The sequence below is a fragment of the Apus apus genome, chromosome 1, assembly GCF_020740795.1.
Source record: "Apus apus isolate bApuApu2 chromosome 1, bApuApu2.pri.cur, whole genome shotgun sequence".
Classification (NCBI taxonomy): Eukaryota; Metazoa; Chordata; class Aves; order Apodiformes; family Apodidae; genus Apus; species Apus apus.
Window position 1 is genome coordinate 41,830,977 of NC_067282.1, and position 20,607 is coordinate 41,851,583.

General features: G+C 37.6%; 1 protein-coding gene across 4 annotated transcripts in view; it reads left to right on the top strand.

The window, feature by feature from the left end:
• Nucleotides 1-82: 82 nt before the first annotated feature.
• Nucleotides 83-20,607, top strand: part of PIBF1 (progesterone immunomodulatory binding factor 1) — a 113,706-nt gene continuing 93,181 nt past the window's right edge. For 3 of the 4 annotated variants that reach the window (XM_051638278.1, XM_051638295.1, XM_051638302.1), the window contains exons 1-6: nucleotides 83-441; nucleotides 870-1,185; nucleotides 2,014-2,114; nucleotides 3,927-4,125; nucleotides 10,383-10,502; nucleotides 19,453-19,586. In XM_051638278.1, the coding sequence (XP_051494238.1) occupies nucleotides 934-1,185; nucleotides 2,014-2,114; nucleotides 3,927-4,125; nucleotides 10,383-10,502; nucleotides 19,453-19,586 (806 nt within the window). In that variant the 5' untranslated portion in view covers nucleotides 83-441; nucleotides 870-933. Of the gene's footprint in view, nucleotides 480-869; nucleotides 1,186-2,013; nucleotides 2,115-3,926; nucleotides 4,126-10,382; nucleotides 10,503-19,452; nucleotides 19,587-20,607 lie in introns of all 4 variants that reach the window. The other variant, XM_051638287.1, reaches the window with a different exon arrangement.

A 20,607-nucleotide genomic window follows, 5' to 3' on the forward strand; every position in this document is an offset into this window, starting at 1 on the left:
GGCGCGCGCAGAGCGCGGGAAGCGGCGGTGCCCGTCGCCGTGGTGACGGCGTCGCGCGGCCCCGCCCCAGCCGCCCCGCGGGCCGGCGGGAGCGCGCGCGGGTGCCGCTCCGCGGGCAGCCAGGGCCTGCTCTCTTCGTCCGCCTTTGCCGGCCGGGCCGGTGCCCGCTGCCTTTCTTGGAGGGCAGCAGAACCTGCCCCGAGCTGCTCCTGCCGTGGGACGGGGGGGTGGCCCTGCCCGGTGGAGCAGGCAGCGGCCCGGGAGAGCTCGCACCGGTGGGCCCGGCGCGGCAGGGCGGGCGCCAGCCTGGGCTCCGAGGGCGGCGTCTTCCTTCTCCGGGCGGCTCTGGGCAGTAGAAGCTGTGACCTGGGCCGAGCGGCTGTGAGATTCTGTGTGGCTGTTCGTTGGCTGGCTTTTGGAAGGCGCTAGCAAACTGGCTTGGTAAGAGTGGTGGAGCTACTTCTTCAGAGAAGACAAACGTGGGCATCAAAGTATTTTTTTACCTTGTTCTCTACCTAGTCTTGTCACGCCCCGTGTTGCATGTGCTGTGACATTCATTGCATGTCTCGTGGGCCTCGGAGTTTTCAGGGTATGCTCGTCTTGGTTTAGCTGTAACATCTTCCTGGTAAGCTTGATTCACACCAGTATTTAGCTTATTGTAGTCAAAACCCGTGTTAAGAATTATTTAGGAACAGAGTCCTCAGGCATCTGCACTCTTCTGAGCTTCTTAAAATGTGTTTCATGGGCAAATAAAAAAGTTATTCAGGTGATGCTGAATATATTCAGGTATTACTTAGTGGTCTTGCTTAACTGCTGAATTATTCATAATGATATAATGCCTTTTACTTAATTTTTTTTCATTCTTGCAGTTGATTCTTCAGGGGGCTCAGCTCAAAGTATAACTTGAAAAAGTTTTGCAAGTAGTGGAAGAAAATGTCACATAACAGCTTTAAGGAAATTAGGAAAGGAAACGTTTCTAGCTCCTTGGAGTCTGAAGATATTAGCTTAGAAACCACAATACCAACCGATGATGTTTCTTCCTCTGAAGAGAGAGAAGGTGCTGTTAAAATCACTAAGCAGCTGATTGAGCGGAAAGAATTACTCCATAATGTTCAGCTCCTTAAAATAGAATTATCTCAGAAAAACTTGATGATTGACAACTTAAAAGTAGAGTATTTGACCAAGGTAAGAGATGTTCCTTTTTTTGTTGCATAATCTTTTCTTGTTTCTCTTGCTTTTGGAGTATGTTAGAAACTTCTGTTCTGAAAAGAATTTCTGTGAATTGCATACTGGAAGCCTAATAAGTTGTTTGTTTTGTTGTGTTGTTTGTTTTTTTTTAATTAAAAAAGGAGGAAACAAAGATAATACAAGACTTAGCTGATTTGTCCAAGGCATTATACATGTAAATGGATGATGGGTATCAGATTAGTTTTTCTTTTCCTAAAAGTAAAAGGAAAAAAAACTGTATCCTTTCAGAAACGGTGAATAATTTTTCCACTGATGTAAGCAGCCTCATAGAGCTTTTGGTGTGAACTTCTGTAATACTCGGAAGTTATCTGAATGCTACTCAATAATCTAATAATGAGGGATATACCAAGATGCTTATAGTAGGAGCTTCTGTTGTGTACAGTTTCCACTAAGATGCACAACATTAAGAAAGGTGTAAAAGCTTTGCCATGATTGCATATAGTCAATATTTACAACCTACTGTATACTAACTGTGGCTTTCACTGACTTGCTGCTCTGAGTTTAAGCCTAGTTTGTAATCAGCTCTTTCACTGATAAAGATCAATTGTTGAACTGTCTTTTTTATTTTTAGCTCATTAGAGCAAAATCCATATTGTATTTTATGAAGCCATCACATATTTAGAGGTCTTGTTAGACAGTTATTATTTCACTTCTCAGTGATTTGAGCTCTCCACTTTTTTCTTTCAAGGTACTCTTTTTGGCAAATGTGTTTTAAAAATTACCAGGGTAGCTTCTTCATTTTATATTTATATTCTTTATGTGTAGATTGAAGAACTAGAAGAGAAGCTTAACGATGCAATCCATCAAAAGCAGCTGTTATCTTTACGACTGGATAGCCAGCTGGCTTTACAACAAGAAGATGCTAGGTATGGTGGAATTAAAACAAAAAAACTTCATCTTTAAGAAATTATTAATAAGAACTGAAATTACTTCATGGGCAATTAATGGAAAGTGACAATTATGAACTGCAGGATTAATACTTATTTTGAATATTAGTATTTCCACTCTAAAAATGGTATTTACATATTTAATTTACATATAAGTACATTTGAATTCAACTCTTACTGGCTGAAGTTTGTGCTTTTGGTTTTATTTTTACCTGAATTCAAAATTTAATAGTAACTTGGAGTAAGATTGCTCTTAAAGTCAGTAAAAAGCAGAAGGAACAGGTGAAGGGGGCCAACACTCCATCAGCTGAAACTGAATTTTTGATAACTCTGCAACCTGGATGACTTGGGAAAGGTAAGGGGAGAATGTTTAGTACTTTCAGTTAGGATTGCTTATTGATCAGACATGCTTTCAGTTGATGATGTAGAAACTTAATTTTCTCTTTTCTGAAACAGTTTGAGATAACCTATAGCTGAAAATAGAGTGGCTAGCAGGCTTCTCCAAATTGCTTTGTCATTTAAATAGTTGAATACCTTTAATAGTACAGTGAAGGAAGAGCATTACTTAATATTCTTCTGTTACAGCAGAGGATGCACCAGCTTACAGGATGTGACTAATTTGAAGTCATATTCTGTAGTAAACCTGGAACAGATTTAGGGACACGAAGTCAGACCTGAGATTAGCTACAGCAGTGTCTTTCAATTGAGCAGCAATGTCTGTCATTCTGTATGCTTTTTTTTTGCAGCAGCAGCAGAGTGGAGTTTTTTTATGTTGGCCATATTTGAGTTATCTGAGGAGTGCTCAGTAAAAAAATATTGGTGTGCAAATTGTTATTAATAGGCATAGAAAAAGTTGAACTACTTTCTTTTCCTCAGTCTTTTCATTAGTTTTTCTCTCCCTTACCTCACTTTTCATGCCTGTTTAACAGAATCTTACACTATGTGCAGAATCTGTCTTTGTGCGGACCTGGGATTTTACTTGGTCTTTTTGAAACAAGTGGGGCAGGCACTCCCTTGTAGTACTAGCTAGTATTTTTATTATTACTTTTTAAATAATGTAGGAATTATTGCATTTTGAATAGTGATTTAATTTTAATATGTTTTCAAGATTTATAGTGAAATTTCAAAAAAAGTAGGTCAGGTGCCTTTGACTTTAACTAAATAAAATACTTGGAAATATCTCTAAGTGACGTGCAGTTTCTCTTGCTGTATAATACCTTGCTGAGATGATAATAGTAATGGTAATGTCTTGAGGCTGGAAGTAAGGTTGCTTGTTTAAGTGTAGTGATGTTTGTGTTTGTGTTTTCAAAAGGCCCCATCTTTGCATATTCACCAGTTAGAAACACAGGGTTGTGTGTGGAATAGGCCATAAGCATGCATGTGCTGAAACTTGGCAAGACACAAGTTGAAGTTACTATTGCTTTATTTGGTGATTTACTAGTTCCTTGTGTTTTGTGTAGGAATGTATTTTGCTTTTTCATGTTTTTAGTCTTTTAATTGGTGAATTAAGACTGATGTATAAATTCAGTTCAACATATGGGGAGATTGTAATTTCTCAGATTCAGCTTTGTATTGTCAATGACCATGAAGTTTCTGGCTTTTTATGTATCCTGTGTCTGATATGGCTGTGAACCATGGCGGTATACACTCTTGTGCTAATTACCCAATATCTCAGTAAATTTTTGCCTTTACAAAATGATCATAACTCACTTCCTTGCCAGGATATTGTGAAGGTTTGTCACTTGTGTTACTTGCTTCTTAATGTCTTTTATTTTCAAATCAATCTCAAAGAAAACATCAGGCTCTAATGAAACAAGAAATGGAAACTGTGTTATTGAGACAGAAGCAACTGGAGGAGACAAATCATCAGCTGAGGGAGAGAGCTGGAGATATCCGTCGTAGCTTGCGAGACTTGGAATTAACAGATGATTGCTATGAGAATCTAAAGTCTCTTCCTGAAGATCAGCTCTCTATTCCTGAATATGTTTCTGTGAGTATTGTTTTGTGTTGGTTTAAAATACAGCTCTGTCCTGGGTTTGGCTGGGGTGAAGTTAAGTTTCTTCATAGCAGCTTGAATCTTGCCATGTTTTGGATTTGTGGCTAAAAGAGTGTTTGTAACACACCACCAGTGTTTTGGCTGTTGGGGGACAGTGCTTGCACAGTAACAAAACTGTCTCTCTTCCATACTCTGCCTCCCCCTGTCTGCCATGAGCAGGCTAGGAGTGGTCATGAGATTGAGAGGGGACACAGCTGGACAACTGACCTGAAACGGGCAAAGGAAAGGAATACCATCTAACATCATGCTCAGCAATATAAACTGGTGGTAGAGGAAGAAAGAGGAGGTGGAGGGTTGGATTTGAAGGTGGTTATTGCTCAGGGGCATGTCTGGACATCAGTCTGCTCGTGGGAGTGGTGAGTGATTGTCTTTGCAAGGCTTTATTTCTTAAATCATCTCTTTCCTTCACTAATTAAACTGTTGAGAAAATTTGACACCAGAGTTTTCTTGCATTTGCTCTTCTCATTCTCTCCTCTCTCCTGCTCCCACTGGAGACAGCAGGTGAGTCAGTGGCCATATGAGTGCTTGGTTGCTGGCCCGGATCAGCCCACCACAAACTGTAAATTGCTTTTATTTAGAATGTATGTAATTAGGATATGCAATATAGTAGAAGCCAGTCTATACTCTTGGAATTCTTACTCTTCCCAAACTAAAAATGATAGACCTTCAGAGGCAGATGTACTTCTGGATTGGTCTTTTTTGTCTGGATTTCAACAGGGAGCCTTTTAATCTCAGATGTCTTAAAAAGAGTAGAACTGCTTTTGTATTTTAAGAGGGTGAAGCAAAGGGGGTATTACAATTAGATGGTATGCACACACTGATGACAGGAAATACAGCAGGCTGAAAATAGGAATTAGAATTACTCAGCTTGCCAGAACCACAAGTCAAGATGGTCCTTGCATACATCCCTTACCTTTCTTTCATGTGCTCCATCCATGCCTGTCCTATCTGAACTAAATAGAGGAGATAAAGTATACTGTAAAGTACACTTTAAGACTCATTTTCTTGACTTAAGAAGCTTGATAATTATAGCTTATAGGTAGGTGGCAGGGCAGGAGTGTACTCTGCTTGCAATAAAAAGACAATGGCTTCACAGACTATTGGACATGTCCAGAGCATCTTGGCTCCCTTCTAAGAAGGAAGAGGATTTAGACATGTAACCTTAATTCGCCGAAGTGTTAGCATTGTACTTATATATAGAGCTAGCTTTAAGGAAGCTGTAAATAATATTTTAAAGTTTAGTGCATTTGTTGAGGTGTAAATGCTGCGTGACTGAGTTCTCTTGCTAGGCGAAAGTCATGGTGTACTATGCTCTAGGTATGTACAGAGAAGTAAAAGTTGTCATCCTTATGTAAAGGATGTTAATAGAATCACAGACTTGTTTGAGTTGGAAGAGACATTTGAAGGTCATATAGTGCAACCCCTGCAGTCAGCAGGGACATCCTCAACTAGATTAGGTTGCTCAGAGCCCTGTACAACCTCTGTCTTGAATGATTCTAGGGATGAGTCATCTAGCCTCTCTGTGGGCAACCTGCACCAGTGTTTCACCACACTCATTATAAAAAATGTCGTTCTTATATCTATACCCTCTTGTAGTTTAAAACCTTTACCCCATGCCTTATCACAACAGGCTCTGCTAAAAAGTTTGTCTTTGTGTTTCTTATTGGCTCTCTTTAAGTACTGAAAGGCTGCAGTAAGGTCTTTCTGGAGCTTTCTCAGGCTGAAAACCCCCAACTCTCAGCTTTTCCTCGTAGGAAAGGTGTTCCACTCCTCCAGTAATTTTTGTGGCACTCCTCTGGACACACTCCAGCAGATCTGTGTCTTTCCTATACTAAGGACTCCAGATCTGGACACAGTACTCTAGGTGAGAGCCAAGTAGAGGGGGCGAATCACCTCCCTTGACCTGCTGGCCATGCTTCTTTTGATGCAGGATACAATTGGCCTTCTGGGCTGTGAGTGCACATTGTCAGCTCATGTCCAGCTTTTCATCCACCAGTACCCCAAGTTCTTCTCAGGGCTGCTCGCAGTCCTTTTGTCGCCCAGCCTACATTCATAGCAGAGATTGCCCCGACCCAGGTGCAGGACTTTATACTTGGCCTGGTTGCACCTCATGAGGTTTACATTTGCCGACTTCACAAGCTCGTCCAGGTCCTGCTGGATGGCATCCCGTCTTTCAGGCCTGTCAACCACACCACTCAGCTTGGTGTCATCTGCAAATTTGCTGAGGGTCATTCAATCCCAATGTCTGTCATTGAGGAAGATTATTAAAGGTTGTTGGGAAACATCTTTGCAAACTTAGAAAACTTTTGAAAGTACTAGGAAAATCTTAAGGCTCTGAGTGATAAAAAAGAACACTTAGCTTGAGGCCTAATAGGTTATTACCCCCTGACAACTGTACCTACTGCCCTCTATAGAAGTACTTGAGGTTTTTCTGTTGCTTCCTGCACCACCTTGGTTGACAAAGCAGATTTTTAATACAAACTGAAGTCCCTGTCAGCTTGCTTGAAATTGGTGTGCTGGAATCTCCAGGACTTCAGGAGCTGATTGACAGTCAGTACAAAAGAGTGTGAAGCCAGGCAGGACAGGTATCAGGAGTTAGTAACCTTGTTGGCTGCTTTAAGTGAAGCTGTCACAACACAATTAGAGTGCATAGATTGTATTTATGAGTAGAAAGGAGCTCCAAAAGAATATGAAGTGGGAGAGGTAACTGCCACCTTCTGCCCCTAACCTATCTTTATTTTCCTCTTGTGTTCAACCAGTAAATGCTACCTTTCTCTGTGAGTCAAATTCCAATACTTAAGTGTTCAGTGAAGTCCCTTTCCTCTTTACACAGTGTCACTTTTTTCTTTTGAAGAAACCATTTTTTGGCCAAATTATATGTTTGTTTTTTCTCAAGAAGACATTCTAAAGGTATACTGTAGTGAGATGCAGTTTTCTGCTCATTCTTGCAACTTTTGGCAGCAGGGACAGTGTGAACCTATGGGTTTCAGTTAAGCTCAGTGATTGTTTGTCATTATTTTGAGTTATTCAGCTGATACAGATGCTGGGAGGCTACAGAACTGTTTTGCATATCCTATCTATGTATCCATTTGGCTTCTGAAGGCTAGGAAAAGGCATGGAAATGGGAAACCTAATTTTTTTTAAATGCTGCTTTATGCTTTGCTTACCAAAGGAGAAATGATGCATTTCTCAAGTTGATAAAATCTCTGGCTTCAGATCTACACGCAGATTAATAGTATAGTCTATGGATATTAGGATAAAATTCTCCTTAGTGAGGGAGAGTTCTGCTTAGAGAAAATTTGAGCAAGAAATTCTCAGGCACTCTTTTTTTCTGTTTATCAATTATAAAATACTGCTTTACAGTTCTCTTGGATAGAAGTAAATGTATGCAGAATGTTTACACTTTATTTGAAAGACGGAATACTGGGCAAACAGCAGGCAGTGCTTACATACAGAGTTATATTTTTATATGTAGAGATACTGCAAGTTTAAAATACTAGAATTAAAACAAATGTCACATGTTTTTCACTCTTCTTCCACAAAGGGGTGCAATAGTGACATGTTATAGCAAAGACTAAGCAATGTTTAATGTTAATGATGATGACAAATGAAAAATTATGTTTTAAGCATCTTTCCCTTAAAAGTCACACTTTTGTTTTGAACTTCTATGTAAAAGTTTAGGGTTTTTTCTTAACAGTTTATAAGAATGATTCTTTCATATTTATTTTTTTAGCAACAGCATATACAAAATTTTGAAGTACTTCAGGTCGTTGAACTGGTGCTTGGCAGCTGAATCACTTAATTTGTTCTGTGAAGTGAACCTTTTGTGGTCTCCTGTAAAAAAATTTAATTGAGTTGTTGAAAAATGGTATCTGCAAGTTCTGTTTGATCAGGTTTTAATAATTTTTTCTTTAATTTGCATAATTTTGCTAACTACTGCTTAGTTGCCCTTTATTTAAGAAGGCAGTTAACTGATGCAACTGCTTTAACGTATAACAGAATTTTTTTCATGTAACAAGCCAACTCTCTCTTCCTCTGCACCCACTCATTTTTAGCTTAATTCTAGTTTTCCATAAAGACAATTTATATTTTTAATGGTAGTGTCTGATGGTTGGATTTGTCTTTTGGAAATCAGAAAAAATTATCTTGGTTTTAATTGAATGTAGTTTTAAAACCAAATCTCATCCTTAATTTTGTTCACTCTGTGAAAACTTAGACATCGTGAATTGAGAATTGCTTGTAACCATTAAAAAAAAATTAAGATGAGAACTCTACTATTTTGGTGTTTTTTAATAAAAAAGAACATGCTATAAATTTAAACTTATGTTTGTTTTGCATCTAAAGGTAAGAATCAAAAGAGCTTTCTGGTTGAGTAAAACAAAATCAAACAGTTGCAACTTTCAGCGTGTACAGTATTTGGAAAAACTTGAAAACAAAACCCAAAACCCCCCCACACTTTTTAGAAAATTTCACTTTGCTGTCTCACTACTGATTTTCCAGTCTGTTACACATTTGCTTTGTTGTATAAAGCAAACTACACCTGTGTTTACATGGCAATTTTCCATGGCTTCTGTGTTTTTAGAATTGTATGCTGTAAATTATATGGAATATGCCTGGCACTTTTCTTTGTCTTCTGCTGTTTACAGGTAGCAAAACAACAGACTAGTTCTCCTACTGTGTGGAAGTGTAGTACAGCTTGCTCTTGAATACTTATTTTACCTGTGCTTTCTTGCTTATATTTCTGCTTTAATCATATATCAAACGACATGTTAATGATGGGGAGTATAGAGTAGCTTTTGCATTAAAATAGTGCTTGATTATCTATTCTTTTCATCCCCCAAAATAAACATTTTAAGGTATCAAGTTAGTCTGGGAGCAATAATCTCTGTGTACATGTGTGGAGCTATAAAGAAAGCTCTTTCTTTGTTTTTTCCCTTTTGCTTTTTACATCTGACTTTGTGGTTTTACTAATGTGTTTTCTAGTCTTTTTTTATTGTTCAGTGGAAAAGTTTCATGAATCCAAGACTTAATTGTCTGAGACTATGCCTATGACTGGAGTAGGGGAAGTGAGAGGAATATGTGTTATAGGTACTTTGAGTCTCAGAATCATTGAATCATTGAGGTTGAAAATGACCTTAAAGATCATCAAGTTCCAACCCCCTGCCATGAGCAGGGACAACTCCCACTAGACGAGGTTGCACAAAACCTTGTCCTACCTGGCCTTAAAAAACCTCCAGGGATGGGTCATCAACAACCTCCCTCGGCAACCCATTCCAGTTCCTCACCACCCTTATAGGGAAGAATTTCTTCCTATTATCTAACCTAAATCTCCCCTCTCTGTTTAAAACCATTACCCCTTGTCCTATCACTGTCTTCTCTGATGAAAAGCTCCTCCCCAGCTTTCCTATAGGCCGCCTTCAAGTACTGGAAGGCTGCTGTAAGGTCTCCCTGGACTTTACTGTTACTCTTCTTGGGCTTTACATTTCTCCTTTTACAAATCTTTTTTCAGTGTTAATTTAGCAGAGTAGAGGCTGATCCCATACGGCAACAGGTCACTGCTGACAGTGGGCGTGGGGGTGTATCAGGGTTCTTAGCCATTGTGTGCTGTTCCCGCTTCCTGTGCTTGCTTTTGCATTTTTCTTGTTGCAGATTTAGCACACTGAACTGGCAGAAAATAAAACTCATCTCTCTGAATTTCTACATACATCATAAACATTCACATTGGCAAGTTAGTCAGCAAGTTAAGTTATTTATTGCTAAATGCTTGGGGATTTGTCCCTCTTTTTCATACTGTTAATCAAATAGACTCTAGAGTTGGCATAAGTAAGAGGGTGGAATCATGTGGTCCGTTAGCAGCTTTATCTTTTAATTGGGCAACCTGACTGGGAGTTTCCCTAGTTGGACAGAAATATACACCTTTACCTTTATTCCCCTTTTTTTATTAAATACTAAACACAAACTGATTATTTCTTAGCTGCTGCTGTTAAAGGCAAAAGAAAGGCACAGTATTTGCTTTAACATTTCCACCACCCACACACACCCTCCTGGCCCCAGCCAGGTTCCAGGTATGCACTAGAAATAATTTGGTGAATTACTGTCATAAAATGTTATGCTGGTTTGTTTTCAGGATTGTAGTTTTGCAATTGCAGTTTTGCTAGTCTCAATTGTCAATATGTATCTTGTTCTTCTAGATCCGATTCTATGAAGTAGTCCATTCCTTAAGAAAAGAGCTAAGCGACCTACAGAGGAAAAAGGAAAGCCTAACAGAAGAACTGAAAGGGTACAAATCTCAGCTGAAGTGTCTGACAGAGGTCTGTGCACATTAATTACCTCAAATAAGAATCTGTGTGAATATATACGGGAAAAACTCATTCCCCAAATTGGGGTAGACTTACCAGCCATGTTGTGGTTTCTGATTGGCAAGGTTCAAGGTGGGGAAGCTGAGACAGGAGATCAATTCAACATTAGTTGAAGACAGAATGATACTTGAGTATGTAGTTTTTGAGATAGTGATGTCTTGGTAGTAAGTTGCTTCACCTTTTGTTTTAATGATATAAAAATGCATTTTTTAAAGAATTCTTTGGAGTTACATCTACTGTGTTATGGTTTTCAATTTTTTATATTTCAATTTTACTATTTATTTATCTGCTATTTCAAGTAAGGTATAAAACCCAGAAGTAGAAAAACAAATTACCTAAATATATTTAATATTTATTTTCATAGGGTAGAATAGTTGAAACAGTATAATGATAATGTTATTTAAGGTATTTATCAATATTTATAGCATTTTTAGTATGTAGACAGCTAGGATTATTTGTATTTTAGCTTAGTTCTCTATAAATCTGAAGTTTTGTTACAACAGTTTTCAGTTACTCAGGATATGTTTGTCTAATTTGTTACTACCAGGAATTTCAATACCACCGTCATTTTACTACTTCTGAAAGTTGTTTTTTTTTCTCCCCTCAAAATTTGCTTGTGGAATAATCAGGTGTAAAGACATACTAATTATACAGGATTATCTTAAGTAAATCATATTATTTTAATTTCTCTTTTTGATTCAATTGGAAAAAATACTCTAAAAATGTACATTTCTGTGCTTCAGCATTATTTTGTGTCGTCATCTCTGGTCATAATTGAGATTAAATTAATCCTGTTAACTTTGATTTATGTGAGCATTTTTATTCATTGTACATTTAATGTGCTCTGATTTAATAAAATTCTACAGGAGAATTTCAGCCTTCTGAGATTTAACTGACATCTGTGTTAATTTTTGCTGCAGCAATTTAATGAGTAGATAATAATAAAGTTGTTGTAGAAACAGTTTTCTTGGAACATTGACCTTTTAAGATAGAAACTTTACATTTTGTTATTTTTATACCACATGGTGGCAGTATCCGCCTTTCCTACTGCTGTATTTTTCAAAGTTTGGAGTTTCCTGTGCTTTTCTTTTGATGCTGATGAAGCACTAAAATGTTGCCTATGTTGGAATGAGGCGGTTCTTTGAATCTGTATACCCTGTTTGCATAATCGTGCTTAAAATGAAAGACGATTAGTGAGAATGAATACCTTGTTTAAAAAAAAAAAAATCAGGGAAGAGGTCCAGATCTTGAAATGTCACCCCAAAAAAAAAGCAGCTTACAACTAGTAATGAAAACTATTCCTTACTATTGTCAGGTTTCAGATAAGATGACTTACTCCAGTTCTTCCAGGTGTACAAAAAAATCTCCAGACCCAAGTCTTCACCTTATCTTCTATGGAGAGTCTTAAGAGTCTCTGCATTTTGCTTCTGACAAGTGACTTGATTAGTGTCACTGTAACAAGGTACCTCAGGCTGTTTCAGATAATAGAGTAAGGGAAGCATCATCAATACATAAGGGTACTTGAGAATCTATAATGTACTTAGTACACTAACATAAAGCTAACATACCTAAGCATCCCTTGCAGTTTACAAAGAAGTATTTTCAAGGTGTACTGTTGAGGTAGCTTATTTATTTGAGCTCCTTCAATAAAGTCAAGCTTTATTGCCAGGAAATTTATCACTAGGAAATAAAACACATTTACTTAAGCTCTTGTACTCTTCTTCTAATGTTTTTGTTATTCCAATAATTCTTTATTTCCAGCTACATGAAACATAGTTGCTGAAGTACCTTGCCTGTTATTTAATAACATACTGTCTTCCAATCCTTCCTCTATTTTCCCATCTAATATTTCTTAGTTTAAATTTTCACCAACAATTGCAATATTTCTGTTCTCTATATAGTTTATCAGCAAAGTCTCTTCTCTGTCTAAAACTTATTTAGGAAATTACTAATACAAACTTTTGAAATACAGCCATCACTGAAGTTAAGACAATCTTTTCCATTTTTTCCCTCTGTGAGAAAATAAACCCCTTCCTACAATAAGTATTATTTTTTTTTTCTACTGTTGCAAATAATTAAGGCTCTTCTTTATGAGTTTCAACATTTTTTTTCTTCTTTGTTTAACATGGAAAAGAACTAAAATACATGCTTATACAAGATCATTTTATTAACTATTAATGGCTTGGGGAAGGAGGATTTTGCTGGCTTTTCTCATTGTTCATGGCTGACAGACGAGGTTTGAGTAAGTTTTATACATGTAGATATTCACTCAGAAAGTCATGAAGAATATGGGAGAATTGAGCATAAAGCTCATAGTCAAGTCAGTCTAGTCAACAAAGAACTGAAAAAGTTTAAAGGAAAATCTAAACTTGTCTAATGTGTTTAAGCCAACTCTGGGAAAATTTAAACGTGAGATAAATTCATCAAACAAGACAACTGTTGCCTACCATCAGTCATTTTGTGACAGAATGGCTGTAGTCCTTTAATTTGGTCCAAGAAAGTGAGCTGTGATTTTACTGTGCTTGTTTTGGGGTATGAATGTAAGACACTTAAATTATTTTATTTTCCTTGTTAATAAGCCTTTATATACTGCTTTGTGGGAAAGCAAAGCAGCACAGTTCTATTCTCTGAACACTATTATGAGAAGGCAGTATGGCTGAGTATTGGTTATGTAAAATTACATCTTCAAACCCACTAATTTTTTTTTTGCTACATGCTGCCATACTTTGTTTGTTTGTTTGTTTGTTGGATGGGAAAAAGAAACAAGCAAATCTGTTGTTGCCTCAACAGATCTAGCCTGACAGAAAAAGGGAATGCAGTGGCGTGGTACTCTGACCTCTCAGACACCTGAGTTTATAAGCACCCAGCTGTGCTAGCTAGGAGGCTTGGTTCTGTAACATTTTAATTGTCATACTAGCCTTCTAGAAACTCATTTGCTAAGACTACAAATCCACATGTTCTTTATCTCTAGGCAATTAATAAATTCACTTGTATTAGAAAAACTGTTTTTTCTGTCTTTAGGGCATAAGAGGCATCTTTCACATGTTTGTCACCTTTATTTGTGCTCCAGGAGTATGACAATATGTTTTGCTGTTCAGAAGGGACAGGTTCTAGGGGTGTATCAGCCTCTGTTAGCACTCATTTAATTCTTAGTATGCTGAGGAGTAAGACCACTAAAACTCTACAACTTCGCAACGAAGTTTTCTTGTTGAGTGTCTGTTTCTGCTCTGAGTCAGCACTTAATCAAAGGCTGCTGAATCTGTAACACAGACCCAGTGTCTGAGTGGGAGCTGCTTCTCACAACTGGTAGCAGTGTGTGAAGACCGATTTTCAGCACTGGAACAAAATCTGATAAACACAGCTAGCATCAAAAGATCTTTGTCACTACTTTTTCACAGTTTTTAATGTGGTCAATATAAATGATTCTGCAGTATTATCACAACATTAATGGCTCTCTCTACACAATTGTTTAATCCATGATTTAGACCAGTGCAATTCCTCTGATTCTAGATGCAGCAGCAAGAGACTGGGGATAGGTAGTAGAACTAGTAGAAACGATATTCTTGTATTGCAGTGATGAGTGAACTGTTCCCAAATGTGTATTACAGACTTGTTTCAGTCCTCTTTTTACATTGCTATATACTTCAAGTACAAACGATGTTGGCACCACCATTTTTGGAGGTACAGATAGAGAAGAAAGTTGTATTACCAGAAGCTTCTCAGAAACAAAACCAGCTTCTGATGTGTGTGTTCCCATGCTGAACTATTTGCAGAGTTGTTTGCTTCCAAGGTGGTTAGAACGTTCCCTCAAACAGATGTAATTTACTACTTCCCTGTTTCTCTCAATGCTGGGAGAGAGTCCGAGAAGGAAATTCTGTGTTTCTTTTTAGGTCTAGAAGATTAAGTATTGATTTTTTTCTGGCTATGAGCTTCTTGGCAATGTTTTCCTGGAATTTGGTGTTGATACAGTTTTATCAGGGCTTCCATTCATTAGTTTTTCTGTAAAGTTGCCTTCAGGACTTGCAGTCAAATTTATAGTATGACAGTTAGCTAAAAGCTATGGTTAGCTTAAAGACAAAGCTGAATGTGTGTAGGACAAAGGGATCTTCTAAGACCTTGTCTATGAACCAGGATTAATAGCTGTCAGGTTTTGGTAGCAGTTTTCTCTGTGATAATGTTTCCCAGCTGGAGAAAAAGTGTTCCTATAGTCTTCAAAGAGCAAACTAAGGTATTGCACTCAAAGGTTGATACTAGATGTACCTGAATGTTGTAAAATTGAGGCTACTGTTGCTACTCCAGAAGCACTACCTTCCATAAGATTTCTTCTGAAGTTGACAAATCTGTAGTTACAGACTGTGCTCTAGAACCCTTCCCAGCCTCATGAGACCATTTCATTCCAGCAGTGCTTTGACTACGTGTCCTTATGTCTCTCTAGAAAGCACAGAAGAGGCCTCAGTCTAGGTGAGATATGTGCCTTCTTTCTTTATTTATTGTTAATATTAATCTTGTTCAGGAGGAAAGCTACAAAGAAAAATATTCTACCAATAACTATTAGCTTGGGACAATGGTTTAACATGAATGTTCTCTTTCCTAACCAATTTCTTTCTGCATCTTTTGATATATAGCTAAGGCTTGTGTAGACTGCTAGTTGTTGTTCAGAAGGACCAAGTGGCTTAATTCTATTCTCCAATGCAATGATTTCAAGGATTCTTTTCACCTGAGAATATTTCACTGAAGATTCTCATCAGCTCAGATGCAGAAAAAAAGAGCTTTTTATTCCTCCTGCTTTCTTTTACAATAGAGGCACTTATGTCTCTTTAACTTTCTTGCAGAGCTTCCCTATTTTGTAAGTAGCGCAACATTTTTGTTTACTAATTTAGTGGCAGATAGTGCCCTATCTACAGCCTTTGGCAGATTACCAATTTCATATCAACATACTAGAAGAGATGTCTCACTCATCCAGTTGTGTATTACTTCTTCCTGACATTTGGGCAGTTGGAGTCAAATAAATAATGTATTGACCAATAATTTTGAATCTGTACTATGTGCATAGACTGAAGCAAAATGTTACCTTTACTGAGTAGCAGCACCTCATCCAAATAATTTGAGGCTACTGGTTTTCACATCACAATAGTATAGTAACTTTACATTTGCCTGTGGCCTTCAGGTACATTAGGATATGAACAGAAAGCACTGGTTTGTGTAAGTGCTCCTTCAAAGATGAAATTCTTTTAAATAAGCTTTTTAAAAGCAGAATCACTTTCTTCCACAGGGTTATCTGTGGTCAGTGTGCAGAAGTCATGTTGCTTCTGCTTGATTGTCTGATTAATCTTTTCTCTGCATTTCTGTTGTTCATCTTCTTATTCCCAAAGGCTTTTTGAAAGATCAGCAAATCCTTACCATATATTATGTGTCACTAACTTTGTTCGAAAAATATGTCACCCACTTTTTGTACGTGAAATCTAGATAGGTGTTGGATTTCCATGACTGCTATAAGCTATTATTCGTTCCAGATGGAGGATAACAGTGAAGCTTAACATCTTACAAATTAACTCTGACATTAGATCTTTAGTCTCTCTACCAGTTTGAGTTTTAAAAGGTGGTGCAGATCGGGCAAGTTCAGAATCGTCTTGCTTGAAACATTCATCTGTTGACTGTGTTTGTAAGCCAAATGGAAGTGCTTCTTGGTAAGGACTGCTTCATATGCTCCATAGAAACCTCCTGTCCTGGTTAATACTGGGTCTCCTGGAAACAATTTCTTTAGGCAATGTTTGCCTACTCATCTCACACAGGACAGGTTGGTTTGTCTGTCTGAGTTGCTGCTCTCTATAGCAGCAAAATTAGTAAGAAGCTGAAGAAAAGCCATGCATTGTTAGCAGGATCATTGCAATCATGTCCCATGTGAGGATGTATTGTGAGTCTTTTTTTTTTTTTAAGGTTTGTGCACTTACTGAAGTTATTTTTATTTATTGGTGTTATTTTCATGAGCTTGCTCTGTGTGTTGATCCTTTTAAATGCTCCCTTTTTGCTTGAGTAGGGCAAAGCTGTTCATTAAGACTTCCAAGCTATCTCTTGAAGATAAATTGAACGATAAACTTGTTGCATTAGAGAGATCCTAAAATCAGTTCAGGGTGTATGGACATCGTTATAAACTAAACTAACCTCATCACATGCAAAGGAAGGCTTAGTCTTCCAAGTACAATCAGTTTGATTGTATGTCTTTCAGATGTATTGCTGTAGAAGTCCAGAAACTCGTGTTCTGCTACCTGGAGATACGTCTGCGATATAGGGATTTCTTGTGTGTTACCCTGTGGACTTTATTAACTTGCTTTGTCACATTTTTTCCTGTGATTAAAATACAACTTTCACACCTAAAAGATGAAGTAGTTGGAAAAGAGTGACCTATGCAGTAGAATTAGTATTCTTCAAGAATTATAGTAAATTTTTAAAAAACAAACAGAACATCTCCCCTTTAATTGTTTGTTTAACAGTTTGATACTTTAGGTAAGTGTTAGTATCACTTTTCAAAAGCAGAATTTAACTTCCTTCCCCTTCCCTGGAGTTATCATGCTGTTACATGACATTAACAACTGATGTATTAAGTAAAATTCAAAGTCTAGTTTAGGTCTCAGGTACTAGAACAAACTAATGTTGCAGTTATTTAACTATAGTTTTAATTGGAGTTTCAGAGCTGTTTATGACAAATTTGTCCAGAGGCTTAATTTAATTTTGTACTTCTAGCTGCTAAATGTGTAATACTGTAGGAGCTTCAATAGCCCACTCTCTGAAGAGCCTATGAATTCTTCCAGCATGGTATTGGTAGCAGAATGGCACAGAACATTCACAGAGGAATTGTATCTAAACGTAATATTTCAATTCGCACTTAAAAGTTAAGTGCCCTTAGCACCATTTTCTGTTGCAAGATGAGTCATGTTTGCACTGTATAACAGGGTGCTTGTACCTGTATGTTACATATTTGAAACTCTAGCTAACTTGTAGACAACACCTTTAAAACCATCTGATAGAGGCTTTACCATTATGACAATTCTGTCTTTATAAATGATAGCATGTTACCTGGTTTAAGAAGAAAGTGTTCTACAGTGTTAATTTGTTTAATGTATACCATTAATTAGGGAAAACAGAAAATAAGCCACATATACCAATATGTTAGGATGAATAACAGTTGTTTTCAGATGATGTGTTCTTAGTGATACACAATCCAAAATCCTCAGGAAAACTTTCTTAGTGTTGTAATTTTGTGATTGTTATCTAATATGATTTTAGTGCAAGAGAAAATCACAACACTTGTGAAATAAAACCTGAAAATTTCTTATTTATCAAGAGAATACTTGCAGTCTTTTAGTGCCACAGGAAGCTTCCTGTAGTGTCTTACAAGCATTCATGTGTTTTTTTTCAAGTAGGCATTCAGCCAGTCTTTCAGTTTGTTGTGCCTGTGAATTTGGTCAGTGTTCTTTGTGTGTTTCTATCCCTATCCTAGATTATATATATCTTTGTGTTCATTCCTCCTAGGAAGCCATATTTAGGAGTCATCCACTCCATATTTGCTGTTGTCCTAAACTTTTCTGGTTTATTAAAAACTAATTAGATGCAATTACTATCCTCCCTTACAACTCTACATAAAGCATAACTTTCAGTTTATTTTGAAAAATCATGCAATGATACAATGTCCCTTACTGCAAAATAAATTGAATGTGCAGCTAAATGGCTGGTTCAGTAATCACATCTTAAGGCAGTAATTTGATTTTGTATTCACTTTCAAGAAATAATATTGTGATGTCCATTCAGTGTAACCAGGTAGAGTTATTCTTTATCAAACATCCAGTATGAGTTACTAAGTCTGCCGTTTATCAACCATGGAAGAAGGAAACAGCACTCAGCAGTATTCTGAGAAACGGAACATTGAGAAAAATCTCGATGCCTGGGGATATTATCAATTTATTTACAAGGAACTCTTTTTGCTGTCCATCAGCTATATTTTGTATAGGTGGATGGGCATTATTTTTTGTTGGTTTTGTGAAGAAATTACATTAGTAGGGTAGCATTTAAGACAAGCAAGTAAGATAAGCTTTGTGGGAATAAATTCCTACTTTGGAATTAAGTGGAGTCTAGGTTGTGGATTAAAATACAAAAGTCTGCTATATCTGTGGGAGATGGGAGTGAAGAGTAAGGTGATTGAGGAATCTGTTTATCATCAAAAGGACTAACCAGTGTTTTAAAAGACAAATGCCTTCTGTGTGTTCTCTTGCTTTGGTCCCTTTTTCTAGTTTCCATAGTAGTCTCGCAAAGTATATGAGAAGGAAAAAGAAGGGAAGATGGAAACTAACACTGATAAACTAGTAAATGAGCATCTTGCCTTTTTCTTTTTATTATTTTTTCTCTTTTTTTTTTTTTTTCCAGTAACATAAGTTACTAGATACTCCCAAATTGTAAGTGGCTGAATCTTTATATATGCTGACAGAAGTTCCCAAACTTTCTGAACAACCAGTCCTCTTTTCTTCAATCGGACCAGCAAGTATTTTAATCAAGAGACTTTTTTGAAAAGGTTGTAAAGATGATGTGACTTTTGTGCTCCTACTATAGATTTAGAGACCACTGGCTCTAAATATATGAAGGTCTCTGGTCTTTGAAGTTATGCTAATGAACAAATGCATTAGAAAAAATAGGTACATTAATCAACTATTTAGAATAAGGTAAATATAAGTTGAATATTATAGCTAGTTACTTAATTATGTTTGCTAGATTTCCAAATGCTAAGACACATGAAAATACTACCACTTGAATAGTCGTAAGACATCTTCACAAAACTTAGCTGGTGATTGCTTTAAGTAAATATCAGTGTAGCTGTGATAATTTGATAATTTCAAAATATCTTACTTTCTAGAGCTATGAAGAAGAGAGGAGGAATAGGTCAGAGCTTGAGATTAGATGCCAGCGTTTAACACTGGAACTGGCTGATACCAAGCAGATGATTCAGCAAGGTGATTACAGACAAGAGAACTATGATAAAGTAAAAAGGTAGGTATCTCTATAGCTCAACCATTTTACTAACATACAAATGTTAACAGATCAGCTTCAACCTTAATTGACTAGAGTTTTTAATTTGATTTTTGGCTTATGCACACCACAGGTACTTCTACTTACCTCACTTCATTAACAGTTCATTTATCTCCTGTGGTATATTGTACTTATAAGATAAACAATGTTTTGAAATCTCATGCATCAAATTACCTTCCTAAAAGTTTATATTTAGGGACTTATTGTCTTTACAGAAGAGCCTACCAATCTCATTGCATCTAAAGAAGTGGGAGCCGTTGATGCTAAGCATCTTAGAACAAGTAATTTTTTTTTTTCTAGTTTAAAAGAAATTATCAGCTGATGAACCTGCTTTAACAGGGAGATTAGACTCAGTGATCTCCAGAGGTCCCTTCCAAACCCCTCCATTCTATAATGGATTGAAAACAGCCTTAGGAGGAGGACTTAGGAGTGCCAGTTGATGAGAAGCTCAACATGAGCCAGCAGTGTGCACTTGCAGCCCAGAAAGCCAGCTGTGTCCTGGGCCGCATCAAAAGAAGCGTGACCCGCAGGTCAAGGGAGGCAATTCTCCCCCTCTACTTGGCTCTCATGAGACCCCACCTGGAATACTGTGTCCAGTTCTGGAGCCCCCAACACAGGAAGGATATGGAGCTCTTGGAGCAAGTCCAGAGGAGGGATATGTAGATGGTCTGAGGGCTGGAGCACCTCTCCCACCAGGACGGGCTGAGAGAGTTTGGGCTGTTGATCCTGGAGAAGAGAAGGCTCCAGGGGGACCTTAAAGCAGTCTTCCAATACCTGAGGAGGGCCTACAGAAAAGCTGGGGAGGGACTTTGTGCAATGCCTTGTAGTGAGAGGACAAGAGGTAATGGATCAAAACTGGAAGAGGGAAGATTTAGGTTAGATGTTAGGAGGAAATTCTTTAGTGTGAAGGTGGTGAGACACTGGAACTGGTTGCCCAGGGAAATTGTGGATGCCCCCTCCCTGGAAGTGTTCAAGGCCAGGT